Genomic DNA, 15,031 nt, shown 5'->3' on the forward strand with positions numbered 1-15,031 from the left:
CAGAAAGAACGCAGCACATGTGGGCACACAGCTGACGTTCTCATTACTCTGACATTACCGTTTGAAAACAAACGTCAAAGAAAGGAAAATGATTCAGTACAATAATCATGTTTATTACTGATTAAAGTGGATGCAGATGCATGTTGGATGAAACGTGCTGAAACCTTTCAAAGTGTCCGATGTGGATGTTTGCAGGAACAAATCTAATGTGAGTGTGTGAGAGCATCTGTTTGTGTGTCAACAGTAAACTGGATGTGATTACAGGGAAGCTCTCTAATCAGCCAACACATCACCTAATCAACTCCTACAACGCACACACACACACTTCCAAGCACACTCTCTTCCGCTTCGCCTCAAATTTTCAAAGGTCATGTGACTCGTCCTGGTGTTTTCAGGCCAGTCAAAGGTTCTGTTCAGCAGAGCGGAAGGCCCAAACCTGGGTCAGACGCTAACAGGCACAGGCCATGAAATTAAGCGTGCTATCCCTGGCTGTGAGCCAGGAGAATAAAACTCAGAGTCACACAGAATCGCTGTTATCTAGCTGCTTGCTGAGTTCTTCGTATCCCATCAAGCCTTCGCCTCCCCACAGAGCCGAGCCTAATGTATCCATGGAGGTGTGGCTGAATCAATACCTCTCTAAGAAATGTCTCTGGACCAGAACGGCAGACAGGCTGACGTGCGGGAACGTAAGTCTTCAAGGCAATAATCTTTTCTTGCTTTGCAGTTTCGAAAAAAAAAAAGAAGTCAGGAGAGCCGGGGAAAAAGGATTACAAGACTTTTTATGTAGAGGAGTTTAAAACAGAGCCAGGAGACAGCGTGTGCTGTAGCTGAAAAGAGAGAAGTTGCCATGGAGGTTTAAGTGGATACATGGCTCTGAAGAGGTTTGTCATTAGAACAAGCAGACGTAGAGAGACCTGATGAAGTGCTGCCAGGCTGATGACATACTGACTGTAAAACATGCCTTATTTAGCTGCTGAATAATAAAAAAGATAGGTACAGAAAAGGGAAGAGAACTTTAAAATTCAGCCCCTGAATTTGAATCAACATAAGAAAAGAGTTAATTGAGAAGTAAGAAGATTTGGGTTTGTGTTTTGAACAGCAAAACGTTAGTTTTTAAGGAACCTTCAAGAAAATAAGACTACGACTGAAAGTATTAAATAAATAGGTAAAATTTGATTTTATGATACATCTGCTGTTTATGTAGATTTTTTATCTAAGAGATACTGTTAAGAAAAAAGAGTTTTGCAGGATTTGAAGAATAAAATTTTGCTAGATGATAGATAGATGCATACCTTACATATTAAATTTCAATTCTGGTATTGAGCGAATTTAAATAATATATTACTGATTCATAAAATATTCTGTTGTTTCCTGGATCAACATATTTATGAATGATAAATGATGGTAAAAAAAAGTGTGACGTAAAGTTGCAGTGACATTTTTTTATGTAAAAGTCAAGATTCCTGGACCACAGCTTTATGAAATTAAAGGTTTGTGTCCAAATACTGACACTTCTTTCCTACATGCAGAAGAAAGAAAGTAAAACTTGAAAGTTAAATTCACTGAACGTCTGAAATATCAATTAAATCAAGCTTTTGAGTTCCAGAGTTTCAAGGTAGTTTTGCAAATAAAGTCAGAACTGTGCACATCCCAACAAACCAAGAAGACTCTTGCAGCAAAAATATTTTGAACTCAAATCCAGAACTCTTACTCTGGATTTAAACTCTATGTTCCCCTAAATTTACATTTTATGTTGGTAATTTTAGTTTCCAAATTTAAAAGCTCAGCATTCAAAGCCAAAGTGAGGCTAAAATAGAGTCTTTAGTTTATGATGACTCCCTGTTTGCCAAAGTTATTAAATGTTCAATTGTCTCTGCAATATGATCTCTAATGTCTACAAACAGGAGGCTGCAGCAGGAAAAACTCACTCCATTTATGGCTCAGCGCTTGTATAATTATCACCTGGACCTCTTGAGCAGAGCAGGCAGTGAATTAAACAGAACCAGCAGCTGTAAAAGTTAATCATTAAAAGGCTGAGAACAACTGCAGAACTGATTGTGGAGAGAAAGGTGAAGAGCTGAGAAGGTGTGAATCACCTCTGCAGGTAGACCACCTGAGCAGGGGGTGGACCCACATTAGCTTTAACAGAAGAGTGCTTACAGTCAGATATAGTTAGAGCAGTGTTGTATATGGGGTCTCTATAAAAAAAAAATATGACACAGGGAATTAAACTGCCCCTGATTGGCTGCGGAGCTACACACAAAGCAACGAGAGTTTATCCGTCCTGGAAACAACTCACACTCGGGCTGCAGTAAACCCAGTAAATCAGCTGTAATGTCCACACTGTGTCAGCTGCAGACCCCTGTTTCTTTTTCTTTTTTTTTTTTTTTTTTTTTACCTTGACGCCTTCCTGATAAAGTAGGAATGAGTGAACTCCAAGTGGTCGTCCAGCCACGCTTCCATCCTCTCGCTTTCGGGGGAGCAGCAGTCCTCCATGGCGCAGAGGCGACAGCACAGTGAGCTCCAGTTACCGTCTACATCTAGACACAACACCCGGTACCAAATAACGAGGACGGAGAGAGGGGGGGAGACGGAGAGAGCGCGAGCCGCTCGGAAGCAGAGCTGCTCGGGTGCAGGTCGCTCTGACTGTCGGTCGGTCGGTGCGCGCGGACCATGAAGCGGCGACTGCGCGCTTCCGAGTTGGTGAAGCGAATATTGCAAGAGAGAGAAAGAGGGAGAGACTCCCCCTCTCTCTCCCGCCTTATGGTGAAGCACGCTAATGATAAACAAAATGCAATTGAAAAAGCTGCGCTCCAATGAATGATAATTGAAATGACAGAAGCAGAATAAAAATGTTTTTTTTTATTTACGTGGAATAAAGTTTATTTTTTCGGCAGATGAAAAAATATTTTCCACCTATGTTTTATCAAAGATTCTATGAGGAGAATCTGTTTTAATTGCACTCCCTCGCCACCTTGTGGCCCGGAGTTTCCGCACACTGGCGTATATTACTTTAAGTGAGGTGTGTGTTTGTTTTGGAATTAAATTGAGAGATTGGTTTTACTGGATACAACATGCTGAGGTAAGGTATTTATCAGTAAAGTTGCGCAGCCCTAGAGTTTGAAACGTGACAACAAGCAAACGTTGTAGCAGCTAGCTATATGTTAGCTACATTGGCAGCCTGGTGCTTCTATGTATCTACAGGCTAATGTGACAACAAGTAAACACTGTCAGTTTGTAAGTAGTTTAGTAGCTGTTGATATTTAGCACAACTGGCAGCCCGGTGCTCTAAGACATGTCTGTACTGTGAAACATTAGTGAATCCTGGTTATATCCTGGCAGTCATCTGCCAAGCAGAGCTAACGTAACCTCACTCTTCATTTTCTTCATTTTATTGACAGACTCTCAAGTTTGAACAGACCACTGCATAATAACTGCTGACTGTGGGTTGGAATAAACATTATCACAAACAGTTTAGTCCCTGTGTTAAAATCAAGCTGCAACCTCTGGTCTAAAAATATGAGACAATGTGGAAGTGCTAAAATCTGCTGTTTCTCTAGTACCCACGGCTGGCTCTAGGAGTACCAGAAGTCACATACACACCAAGCCAAAAAAAAGCTGATTTCACAGTAGCATTTAACCTATTTACAGCCTGATTGAAAAAAAGTCTCCTGTCTGAATCGTTTATTTCACTACTGGCACACACTGTACGGGGGTGAATTTTTTTCTAACTCAGCAGTTTAGAAGATGTTACGATTGCAAGCTCGCCAAATCAGAGGCATGTGACTGACAGGCACTCCTATAGCTGTACTCCAAGCCCTTGCCACTTCCGGTATGGCTGCTATAGCCAATTTGCTTCATTTTCTGTTTCAGAAACAGACGTAACATTCGTGAGACTGCGTCCAATTATTATACAGTCTATCTTTTTACCATGGACTGTATAAAACAGGGTTGTACATTAGTTTAGTAGCCGTCCATATGTAATGCTACTGATATCCCGGTGCTGTGAGACATGTCTGTAATGTGCAATGTCAGTGAATCCTGGTTATGTCCTGCCAGTCATCTACCAAGCAGAGCTAACATAACTTCACTCTTCATTTTATTGATAGACTCTCAAGTTTGAACAGACCACAGCAGAATAACTGCTAACTGTGAGTTGGGATGAACATTAGCACAAACAGTTTAGCCCCTGTTTTTGCTTTTAGCTCGTGTCTTAGCCTTTAGCTCGGCCTGTATCACTCTCCTGTTAAGTTTTCTTTGACTCTTCTGTCCTTTTTCTGTCTGACAGTTAGGCTCCTGTGTCCACCATCACTACAAAACTAATTGCAGAATTTGTTTTCAAGCAGAGAAAAACACAGCTCTCTCTTTTCACAACTAAACTTTGTCAGCCGGCAATGTGTTGTAACAGAGACTTGAACATGCCGTAAGTCAATCCGGTTCTGCTCAACCAGTTGAGGAAGCTAAGAAGTATGAGCTGCGAAGCATTTCAAAATAACCTATACTGGCACTGATAATCTTATTTTGAAGGGTGGATTATGATTGGGCATATATCTAGAAAGAAGACTTTTTAGATCACTTAGAAACTCTTCACAGATGCTTTAAGCTTGAATGTTTTAGGCCCCATTGCTGCTTTATTGTCGTCATTTAGCCAATGCTCACATTTTTTTGCGCATCTTTAAAACATTTAAAGCCAAATTTAATGACCTGCTACTTCTATAAAGTCAAAGATATAGACTGAGCATTAGACTGATTTAAAATGTAATGTCTAAACTCAGTGGAGATAACCCTAGGTAAAATACTCTAGATCCTACACTTCCCATTGTGCAACTCAACAGGGTCTGCATCAGGCAGAAACCATTGGTCTAAAACAAGGGGCAACACCCAGTTTAGAAAAATGAAGCCTATGCTAAAAGTTGTTGTTCACCAAGAATCCTCTTGAAGCTGGCTACATCCACCTGGGGAATTTTCGTTCTGTGAGAGATGTGTGTTGTGTGTTTAGAAAACTCTAGGGTAGATCTCCTGAAAATTGTGCATGTGTGAACGGGACTAAACCTATAATCAGAGGCTGTTTTCTCAGACTGGTCTTTGTTTTCATGAGTAAAGTTGTTGCAACATCTCTTTAAAGAAAAAATTTCGTAACACACTATTCATGAATGCCACAAATACAGTCATGTTAAAAAAATCTGCTTATCTTGAAACGTATTTAAGACATTTCGAGGTGGCGTGACAGCCTGCTGGTGTCTGTCTTATCTCCGTCTCAGGCCTTAAATAGTCTCGTAAAACAGCCAGTTCTTGAGAAACTTGTTTAGAAGTGACGTAGGATGTTCCCATATGGTTTAAAGTATCATTCCCACACATTCCCTGAGGAGAGATCCCTTGTGGTTAAAAGATATACAGTGTTTCCTAGAACAGATCTGCTCTGCTTTGCCTGAACCTCCTATGATCCTCTGCAGAGGTATTTCAGAGGAACACGGCTCTCTGACATTGTTTGCATAACCGTGACTTGAAGGTTGTGTACTGTACAGACCTTCTGGGAATGTTCTAGGGGCTAATGAAACAAAGCTGCATATTTCTGGAACAATCTTTGAAGCTTATTAGGAAAGCTTTGGTCCCATATAGAGAGGGGAGTTTTTACTGGCCTAAAGCTGAAATCTCAGTTTAAAAAGTTTAACACAACAAAATATGGAACATACGGCCAAATCTGAGACCTGAACTGATCCTGAGCTTTACACAACATCATCATCAGAAAATGACCTTAAAAAAATACAACATTTTTACAGAACCCCAGAGAGTGTTTGGTGACTAGCAAAAGTCTGTCTGGAAAGTTCTTTGGGAAATTGTGTTGCTAAAACTGCCAGATAAATCGGAGATTGACTGCTGTAGACAAAAGAGCATCACGTTTTATGTCATTATGTGTTTCATAGCAGTTCTGTGGCTGCAGTTTATGTCACACTTACATTTCTATAGTATCAATCTATGAAATCTGTATTGCAGTCAAATTTTAATTTTGGGTGTTTGTGTGAAAAAGTCGCTGATAACTCAACCAGAAGTTGACAAGAAATTATGACAGATAATTTAAACATGAAATATTGGTGCCAGAACAAGGTGTAATTTCTTATAATGGTATGAAGTTTCAGTTCAGGTTTGGGTTTGGATGAAAAATCTAGCACAGAGTAGCAAGACACATTAATATCATAATATCCATACAGGAGTGCTAGTCACTTCACGGCCGACTGCTTTTCCAACTTTGGACAGTACAACAGAGGGCTAGCGAATAGACTGGTCCTGAATCCAGACGCATTACCAACCATCTGCTCACAAACCTCGGACCCTGGAAATGTGAGTATTTTAAATGCTGTGTGCTGTGGAGCAGATGTAAGAGCTTTTCCTCAGTGTCCCCCCCTGTCTCTGTGTTAGCTTCAGGGTGCTAACTTTAGCTGCGGTTAGCCTGTTGTTTTAGCTTGTAATGTTACGGTAAACGAGCTTTGCCGTTTTCTAAACATTGTGCACTCGTGCCTCCTGGCGCAGCTCTCAGTGACGCTGAAGAGCGGGGCGGTATCAGCGGTGGCTCATTTACATATGAAGGTCACACCCACTAAATCAGAGCATTCTGAACAGAGGAGCTATGAGAGCCTGGAAACAATGCTGCTGTGCTTGATTTATTGGCTTTTTGGAACAAAACATGTTACTAACATTTTATGAAGACATCAATGATCCATATTAAACTGCAGAAAAGGAGCATAATATGAGACCTTTAACTTTATATCCATGTTTATATTAAAGCCTTTTGCTCTGTAACAAACAGCTTTACTTTAATGTTGGATATTAAAGTCAGAAAGAAGACAACTCAGAAGTCTGTGTGCAAATATTAGAGATGAAAAAAGTCTTTATTCTGGAGACAAAGAGGATGAACATCCTTTCCCTGAAGTTAAAAATAAACTCATGGCTGAGCACCACTGATGGAGTCTGCATACTGATTTATCAGCTTTTAAAACATGATGCACATTTAGTATCTGCAGGGTAGAGAGCAAACCACACAGAGGCTCTTTCATTCATCTCTGCTCAGATGTTTGGTTTATACAATGCTGATTTATAGCAGCCTCCCTGTGTTCATGATTCCACTCAGAGTAGCAGATGGCTCCATTTTCTCACACTCGGGTGAAGAGCAGACACAAACTAAGCAAATCTGATCTGTTGGAAATATGTTGTTGTGGTTTTAGTGAGGAGTTAGGAGAAACGTTGAGTTCTGTTCATGCTGAAAGTTGGAATTTAGGAATGGAGAGAATTTACTTCATCAAAACCTGATTCAAAAATTCATCCACTTAGGCGGCGTTTAGCCTGTAAACTGTGATTATGCAGCTAATTTAAAACAAACAGTTTATATCAAACCCGGCAGTAATTAAACTTCTGCTGTTCTGTGGATCACGGCGCTGGAGGAGCTCCTCCTGTTATTGATAATGTCTAATGGTTTTCAGCCTCTGTGTGAGTCGCTGTTCTGGTCTCCAGTGTCCCCCCAGCTGGACACTCGTCCCCCACCGGTGGTATTACCTTACCAGCAGATGGTGGCAGGGCATCCCGTGGGGGAGCATCCCAACCCCCCTCGGCTCTTTAGAAGCCTCCCACCAACAGCACAGGACAGCCAATCAGGGACTAGAGAGCCTCCGGTCGGGGTGATGGTGGAATGAAGAGAGAGGATTTCATAAACAGAGACAGAGGGGCTGAATTCTGCCTCTTTGTCTCTTCTCATCATGCATTTCTCCTCTTATTGTAATTCATCATTCTCAGACAACTGCTTGATTTCAGACTGCTCTTTAAAATTATGCTACAGCCCCTTTGAAAATGTTTGCATGTCTAGAGAAGATTCCTGAGGAGCTGCAAACATTTTTCAAAGATTCAGGGTAAACAGATTCAAAATCTACCTCCTAGGCTCTGTGAGGACAATGAGTTCAACATCCATTGCAGTGACACCCGTAACCAGAACCAGACGTAAAGGTGACTCTTACCAAGGTGTGCATTTGATTTGAAAGTAAATAAATGGAGAGCAGATCTTTAACACTAACCGAAGCAAAGCGGTGGGGAGGAGAAGAGGCAAAGCAAGGAGGAACAGCGGGGAGGTGAAGTGTAGAGGAGAAGAGGGAGGCAAAGCGAGGAGATGAAGTGAGGAAGCAAAGCAACGATGTGAAGCGAAGAGAATGAGGGTGAGGCAAAGCCGTGATGTGAATATTACAATAGTCATTAACATTACAAAAAAAATCGTACAGTTCATGTGACGATAGTTTTGTGAAGTGAACAGGCTGGAGGATTTACAGCCAAAACAAGAACAACTCGACGTTCCCATATGTATTGGGAAGTGCAGGAACTACTTCCAAAAAATGACATAAAATGAGGTACAGTGCAAACTGCAAGGTTAGGCTAGCACATCACAAGTCGTCAACAACCTTATGGTATGGCCACACCTAACGCAAATTTGCGGCGGGATTACATACAAAGTCAATGCAAAGACGCGTTTAGACGCTGATTCGCCTCGGCTGGCGCGTTTGGGGCGTTGCGCGTTCGTAGCGTTCGCGCGTTTGGGCAGCAGATGCAAATTCGCTCGAGTTGAAAAAAATTGAACTTTTGACGCAAATTCGCGTGAAGGCTCGCCGTGGCCGCCAATCAGCGATGACATTCCCCCACGACGTCATTGATTTGATGACATTGGGGGGGGCTCCAGCTCCAACTCCGCCAGAAGATGGAGGAGAAAATAATCTGTGCAGTGTGTCATCATCCAGAGTTATACGATATGACGAGTGTACTCTACAGAGACCAGAAAAAAGGAGCAGGCTTGGTTGAAAGTCCCTGAGGAGACAGGTTTTGAAGGTAAGCTCTTTAAACATTTGTTTCCAGCTGGATTTGCCTGCACGGGTCATCACTGAGTCCGACTGTGTTTTTCTCAGTGGAGTTTTGAGCCTGATAGAGAGGAGGAAAGAGCGGGGCAGCGGCAGAGCCAGGGAAAAGATGGAAGTTCTCTGCGGTCCTCTCTTTCCTCGACCCCTTCATTATCCCCAGGGAGACCTTCGGGAACATGGGTCGGGGGTTTGAGTGGTCGGAGTTTCGGGGGGTCGAGGATGAGATCGCAGGGAACAGCCAGGCAGGGCCGGTGGATTACCAGGGAGAGGCAGCAGGCCTTGATTGTGATCTCCAAAGCCATCACACACTCTCTTGTCATGCTTTTGAAACCACAGCTCATTGTTTTTCAGCTGCTCTTTTGGGCTTTCCACCTTTAAATGAACAGGCTCTCTACTCCGCATGCGCAGTGCCGTTCGCCCCTCAGCTTGTCAAAATAGTCCAGCGGCGAGACTCAGGCGTTCATGCGGCGCGTGACAGGCGATTCGCGCAAATAAATTCGCGAGTTCGCGTTTGGTGTGGCTGCACCATTCTACAGCCATGTGAGAGCGAGGCATGCAGCGGAGCGTGCAGCGCTGTCCACAGATCAACAGTCAGTGTTCGGCTCCGTCACCCAAAGAAGTACGTTTGATGATCAAGGTGCAGAGAACAACAGCCCTCTCCATCTTTGTCAAAGTGTGATGTTGGCAGGTTTGTGTATGTGAGTTGGCGGTGGCGGCAGCTTGCAGGAGGACGATCTTCAAATAATTTTCGAATAGTTTTAAGTGAATATCAGATAGCTCTTTTGCTTGAAATGCCCATCCCTAGAAAGGACAGGGGAAAGTTAGGATGGGAGGAAACGTGACCTGGCTCTTCATTTTATTTACAGACTCTCAAATTCAGACACTGCAGTATAACAGCTGCATGTGGGTTGGAATGTGAGTGATCACAAACAGCTTAGCACAGATCTCTCTTCTCATTTGGTCACTTCACTTCCCATAAACCTTTTTCTCTGCTGCGTTCAAGTTAAGATCTCGTGTCTTCCTCTTAGCTGTTACTGGTAACTCTGAAATGTTGGTTCTGCCATTTTAATTCCAACATCAGGATGTTTGAAGACCCCAAAAACTTTTTTAAAAAAAAACTTTTGTAATACAGCAGCACACACATAAAAAAAAACTCTGGCACAAGTCTTTATCAATGTCCTGCATGACTTTGTGTGTTTGCTTTTTTGCACAATGAAGCCTGTGATGTGCAAAGTGAAAAGTGTGTGTGACTGACACACTTCTTCAGAATGTGCAACGAGAACTGGTTAGCAAATAAAAAGGTGGATAAAGGTCAGTCCTCTCCCCTGAGCTGATGTAACACACACACACACACACACACACACACACACACACACACACACACACACACACACACACACACACACACACACACACACACACACACAGAGTAAATCCCTCAGGCTCTTTGACTTCTGAGGTTTCTGTTAATGTGTTTCTGAGCCAAGCCAGTTACAACTTGTCTGTTCCACTCAGTTTCTCTCGGTTTCCGTGCAGATCCACTCTGTCTTAATGATGACCACGAATGATAACACACACTCACACACACATCTGTCATAATGAAGCGCTTAAGGTGGCAGGCATACAGAAAGTGGATTGCAGCAGACATTGTGCCCGCAGGCGTCGCACAAGAAGCAGCTTCTGAAAGAATAACTCCTGTAAACGTCTATGTTGCTCCTGAGTCTGCTCTGATCCTGAGGTCAGATCAGAGCAGAGATAACTGAACCGATTTATCACACATGGTCACACCGACTGGGCAGGAGCATGCTCAGTGTTTGTGTGTGTGTAAGCGAATAGATTGAGAGAAGTAAGTGTTTCAACTTGATTTGTATTTTTGGAAGTGCAGCAGAGTTAAGGGGCTACAAAAAAGATATCTGTGGAATCCAGAGTGGAGTTATTCAGTGTCCAGGTTCAGTTTTTTGAATTTTTCACAGTGATTTAACTTACTTAGTTTTTCTTCCTTGGGTGTAAAGACCTCTAAAATCATTGAAACTCCTCTGACATTCAAGGATTTTGACAGCAACCGTATACAGATTCATAAAGCAAGAAACAAGAGTTTACATCCGCACCCACTTTTTCTTCAATAATCCGATCAGATTAAAGCTATTAGACTGAACCAAGGGTAAGAAATAAAAGAATGAGAAACCTGGATTAGACTGGGCAATACTTTATGCTCTTGACTGAACCTTTAGTTTGTGTTGATTTGTTCAAAGCTAATGAATAAATCTGGATTATCCTGAGCTCAGCAGAGGGCTGGAACCTGCTCTTCATATTATTTACCACTGCTATAAAACATTTTCATTAATAGTCCAACACGCGTGTTTTTGCCCGAGCTCAATCACTCTCCTGTTAAGCTTTCCTCTGCTCTGGCCACCTTTTTAACCAGCGGGGAATCTTTAAAAGTCTGGGAAATAGATCAAAGTTGATTTTCTGATTGGGGTTAGGAAAGGAGATGAATTTCTGAATCAGTATCATTCTGTCAGAGTTAAACTTTTCAAACAGCTGAGCCCTGTGATCTTTGATCGACACGTCTTCTAATTAAATGACAAATTGAGTAATTCACAACTTCTCCCCAGGATAAAGTCTGGCAGAACCATTTGCCTGAGCCTTCAAGAAATCACTCTTGCAAAAATAAAACTCCATCGGTCTGACATTTTTATGGTTTCTTCTCTGTACATGGCCACAAAAAAATCCTGCCAAGGAGAAACTATCACGATTTAAAAACTTGATGCTGACTGTTGATTGGAAACTGTTGTCAAATGCTCTACGTCCACCAAAGACATGACACATTGGTCATGCCTCGTGAGGCTGTTTTATTCCTGAGAGAGCTGTGTCACTCTAGCATGATAACTCCTCTCTGACACCGAGTGCAAAGTGACTTCAACCAGAGAGAGAGAAAGAAAGGGCAGCCGTCACTCTCTCATCAAGTAACACACTGGATAACCTGAGCGCACACTCTCGTATAAAGCTTTCACTCTCTCTGAACTGATGTCAGATCTGTGAGCAGCACTTAAAATTCAATTCACGGTCCAAATCCATTTCTACACGCTGAACGCCTTCACCCACAGAGCAGGAAACAGCTACCAACGTTCAGCATACATCAGTCTGTTGACTTATCAAAGAGTAATAGAAGTGTTCACATGTGCATTACAAAACATTGAAACCAAATAAAGCGACACATGTTCATTGTTGGCCTCACTGTCTTATGTATTATACCCAAGCGGCAACCTCCGGTCTAAGAATATGAGAAAATGTGAAAGTGCTAAAATCTGCTGTTTCTCCAGTGTTCTCATAAGGCTGGCTCCGGAAGTACCGGAGGTCACAAACACACCAAGCCAAAAAAAAGCTGTTTTAAAAGCAGAAATCAACCTATTTACAGCCTAGTTCAAAAAACGTCTCCTGTCTGAATCACTAATTTTACTATAGGCACCAGGGTTGCCACCCGCGACGTAAAATATGGAATCATCCCGTATTTCGCACTTAAACGTTGCGTCCCATTTTAAATCAATATGGGACGCAATTTGTCCCATATTTTCCAGGTTGCCTCGAACGCAGCACCACTCTGCCTAAATTCAACATGCGTTCGCGTCCGGCCACTAGAAACGGCAGTTGGTTGGTTAATTTTAAGCATGGAATAAGTGCTCATCATTAATTTGGTGAGATAAAGTCACAGGAAATCAGAGGTAAACAGTCTGTAGCTGTGGCTGCATCTGGTACCCCGCACCGTGCCTCATTGAAAAGCAGAGGATACAGAAACACAGACATAAGTATGAGTAAAACGATTTCAAAGGACACGGTACATTCTGTTGCTGAGTGCTGTCTGTGCTACATGGTCGCCTGTTGGACATGCGACAGCATGCGGCTAGAGAGCAATAATACTGCAACATCAGGAGGACAAACAAATGTCAGACTTACAGTTCTTCATACCTAAAGCATCTACAGATATAGATACAGAAATCTTACTAATCTATCTATCTATCTATCTATCTATCTATCTATCTATCTATCTATCTATCTATCTATCTATCTATCTATCTCAGATTAATTATTTCTTATCAATACATCAAGGATGCTAACATTTCATTAGTACAACATGAAAAAAGTTCAATACAGTATTGATAACCAGTAGATTGAAAAGATATCCCACCCCTGCTTGCTGCTGAGGATGTCCCTTATTTTTCTGCCTGAAAGGTCGCAACACTTACTGCACCCACTGTAGGGGGGGTAAAAATTTTTCCAACTCAGCAGTTCAGAGGATATTAAGATCATGAGCTCTCTAGTCAGAGGCACAGCTCAGGGTCACGTGACCAACAGGTGCCTTATGGCCGCCATAGCCAATGTGTTTCATTTTCTATTTCAGTAACGGGTGGCGTCGGTGGAGACTACGTACAAAACAAAAACTGTTACATGGCTGCAGATTTTCAAAAATAGCGGCTGAAATCCACAAAATCTGGAGCAACCACAAATGTGCAATGGCTTAAACTCCTCCCCAAATTTTCCTGTGCTCAGTAAAACACACCACCAGAGAAAATTGGTATTTTCTGACATAATTTAGAAACTGTACAGTTAGAATGCTCGAGATTCTTTGAATAGTTCTTGGTCCCTTGAGACAGTTCCTGCTGTTGAAATGGGAAAGTGAGCAAAGTTGTCAAAGAGAGCCACGTAAGGAAATGCAAACTCTGACATGATACAAGCATCAAGAATTACTTTAATTCTGTGCAAAAATATTTAAACTCACCAAAGCGTTATAAAATGTCCCAAACACGCACACCCATCTGGAAAGTACACAAATACACCACACAAACACACACAGTAATGGCCATGTATTATGTAACTCATTCATGTGGGGATATTTCTGCTCATTCTTCACTGTGTCAGTGGACTTTGCCCCCAGGCTTTTCCGTCTGGAGCCGTTCTGCAAACAGCTCTGAAACATGAAGAGAGGAAATAAACCCTGAGCTGACCATCAGCCAGCCCTGAAGCAGAGTTCTGCCTCAGAATAACTGTTCAGATAACCAAATATATGGACAAAATGTGAAAATACTGCTGTCTTTGATACAAATCTGCAAAATTCAAATGTAGGCATGATTCAAACTGCAGCCAAAGAGTTAAAAAAAAAAAAAAAGTCAGCAACTGCACTTAAGCTCAGCCAGCATCACCTCAACCCTTCACACAGAGCTGTTCGTGAGCAGAGTTTTGTTTAATAGTTCCTCTCCATCCTGCAAAAGTTAGAGCAAACACAGACGAGGCGCCTGCTCAGTATCAGTGCAGAGTGAGGACAAAAATAAATCCCAGGAGAGGAGAGAGCAGCAGAGAAGCTGCTGAAGAGAAAGTTTGAACATCTTTGAAAGCATTCAGGGAAAATGACAGACTCTCTCCTGAAGCCTTCACCCTGTGGTGGAAGAAGAATTTGCATTAGTCTACTGACTGACAGAAGAAAAAGGTTACAGATTTGTTTATTTCAGACACACAAAGCTGCCTGAGAGTGTTTGAAGATAGATAAAAGAGGAGGTCAATGCTGATGCACCCAATCTCTGAGAGAAAAAAGCAATTTCCCATAAGCCTTACAGAGGATGAGAGAAAATAAACATTATTCAAGGAAACGTGAATCACTCTCCAGCTGTGAGACTCTCTTTAACAGCTCTGAGTGAAATGAAAGCTCTGTGATAAAGCGAAAGCTTGACCTTCAGTTCCAACACATTCTCAGTGATGAACAATTTACAGTTTCTTCTTTCTGACAGGATTAAAGAGAATTCATTCATCCTAAAGAAGGTGTGTGTCTTTTATATTCAGAGACACAAACCAGTTTCAAGGCAAACAAAATGACAAGACTGGCTGGTGAAAGATTTTCAAGGCAGTCATCTTGATGTCATTTGCAAACAAACAAACAAACAAACAAACAAAGCCTCTCAGGGTGTTGTACTGATCTCTGAAGCTGGAATAATCAGTGAGATTATCTGCATTATTTTATTTTTACAGACTTTGCGAAAGAACTCAGTTTCTGCCTTATTTTAAAAACCCAACATGCATCATCACACTGACAGTACGTACTGTGCCAAAGTGTTCTTCATCTCCAAAGTCTAATTCGTTTGACCAGTGTGACC

At 42.0% G+C, this 15,031-nt stretch overlaps 1 protein-coding gene across 3 annotated transcripts in view; it reads right to left on the reverse strand.

The window, feature by feature from the left end:
* pde5ab (phosphodiesterase 5A, cGMP-specific, b) overlaps window positions 1-15,031 on the reverse strand; it is a 94,345-nt gene that overhangs the window by 59,744 nt on the left and 19,570 nt on the right. Inside the window, exon 1 of one of the 3 annotated variants that reach the window (XM_074699428.1) lies at window positions 2,399-2,709. The exons of 1 other annotated variant lie outside the window; for it this stretch is intronic. In XM_074699428.1, the coding sequence (XP_074555529.1) occupies window positions 2,399-2,496 (98 nt within the window). In that variant the 5' untranslated portion in view covers window positions 2,497-2,709. Of the gene's footprint in view, window positions 1-2,398; window positions 2,710-15,031 lie in introns of those variants that run through there. One more of the 3 variants, XM_074661783.1, reaches the window with a different exon arrangement.

The sequence above is a fragment of the Halichoeres trimaculatus genome, unplaced genomic scaffold (genome assembly GCF_033239565.1).
Source record: "Halichoeres trimaculatus isolate MK-OKI-2021-1 unplaced genomic scaffold, fHalTri1.1 fHalTri1_scaffold_22, whole genome shotgun sequence".
NCBI lineage: Eukaryota > Metazoa > Chordata > Actinopteri > Labriformes > Labridae > Halichoeres > Halichoeres trimaculatus.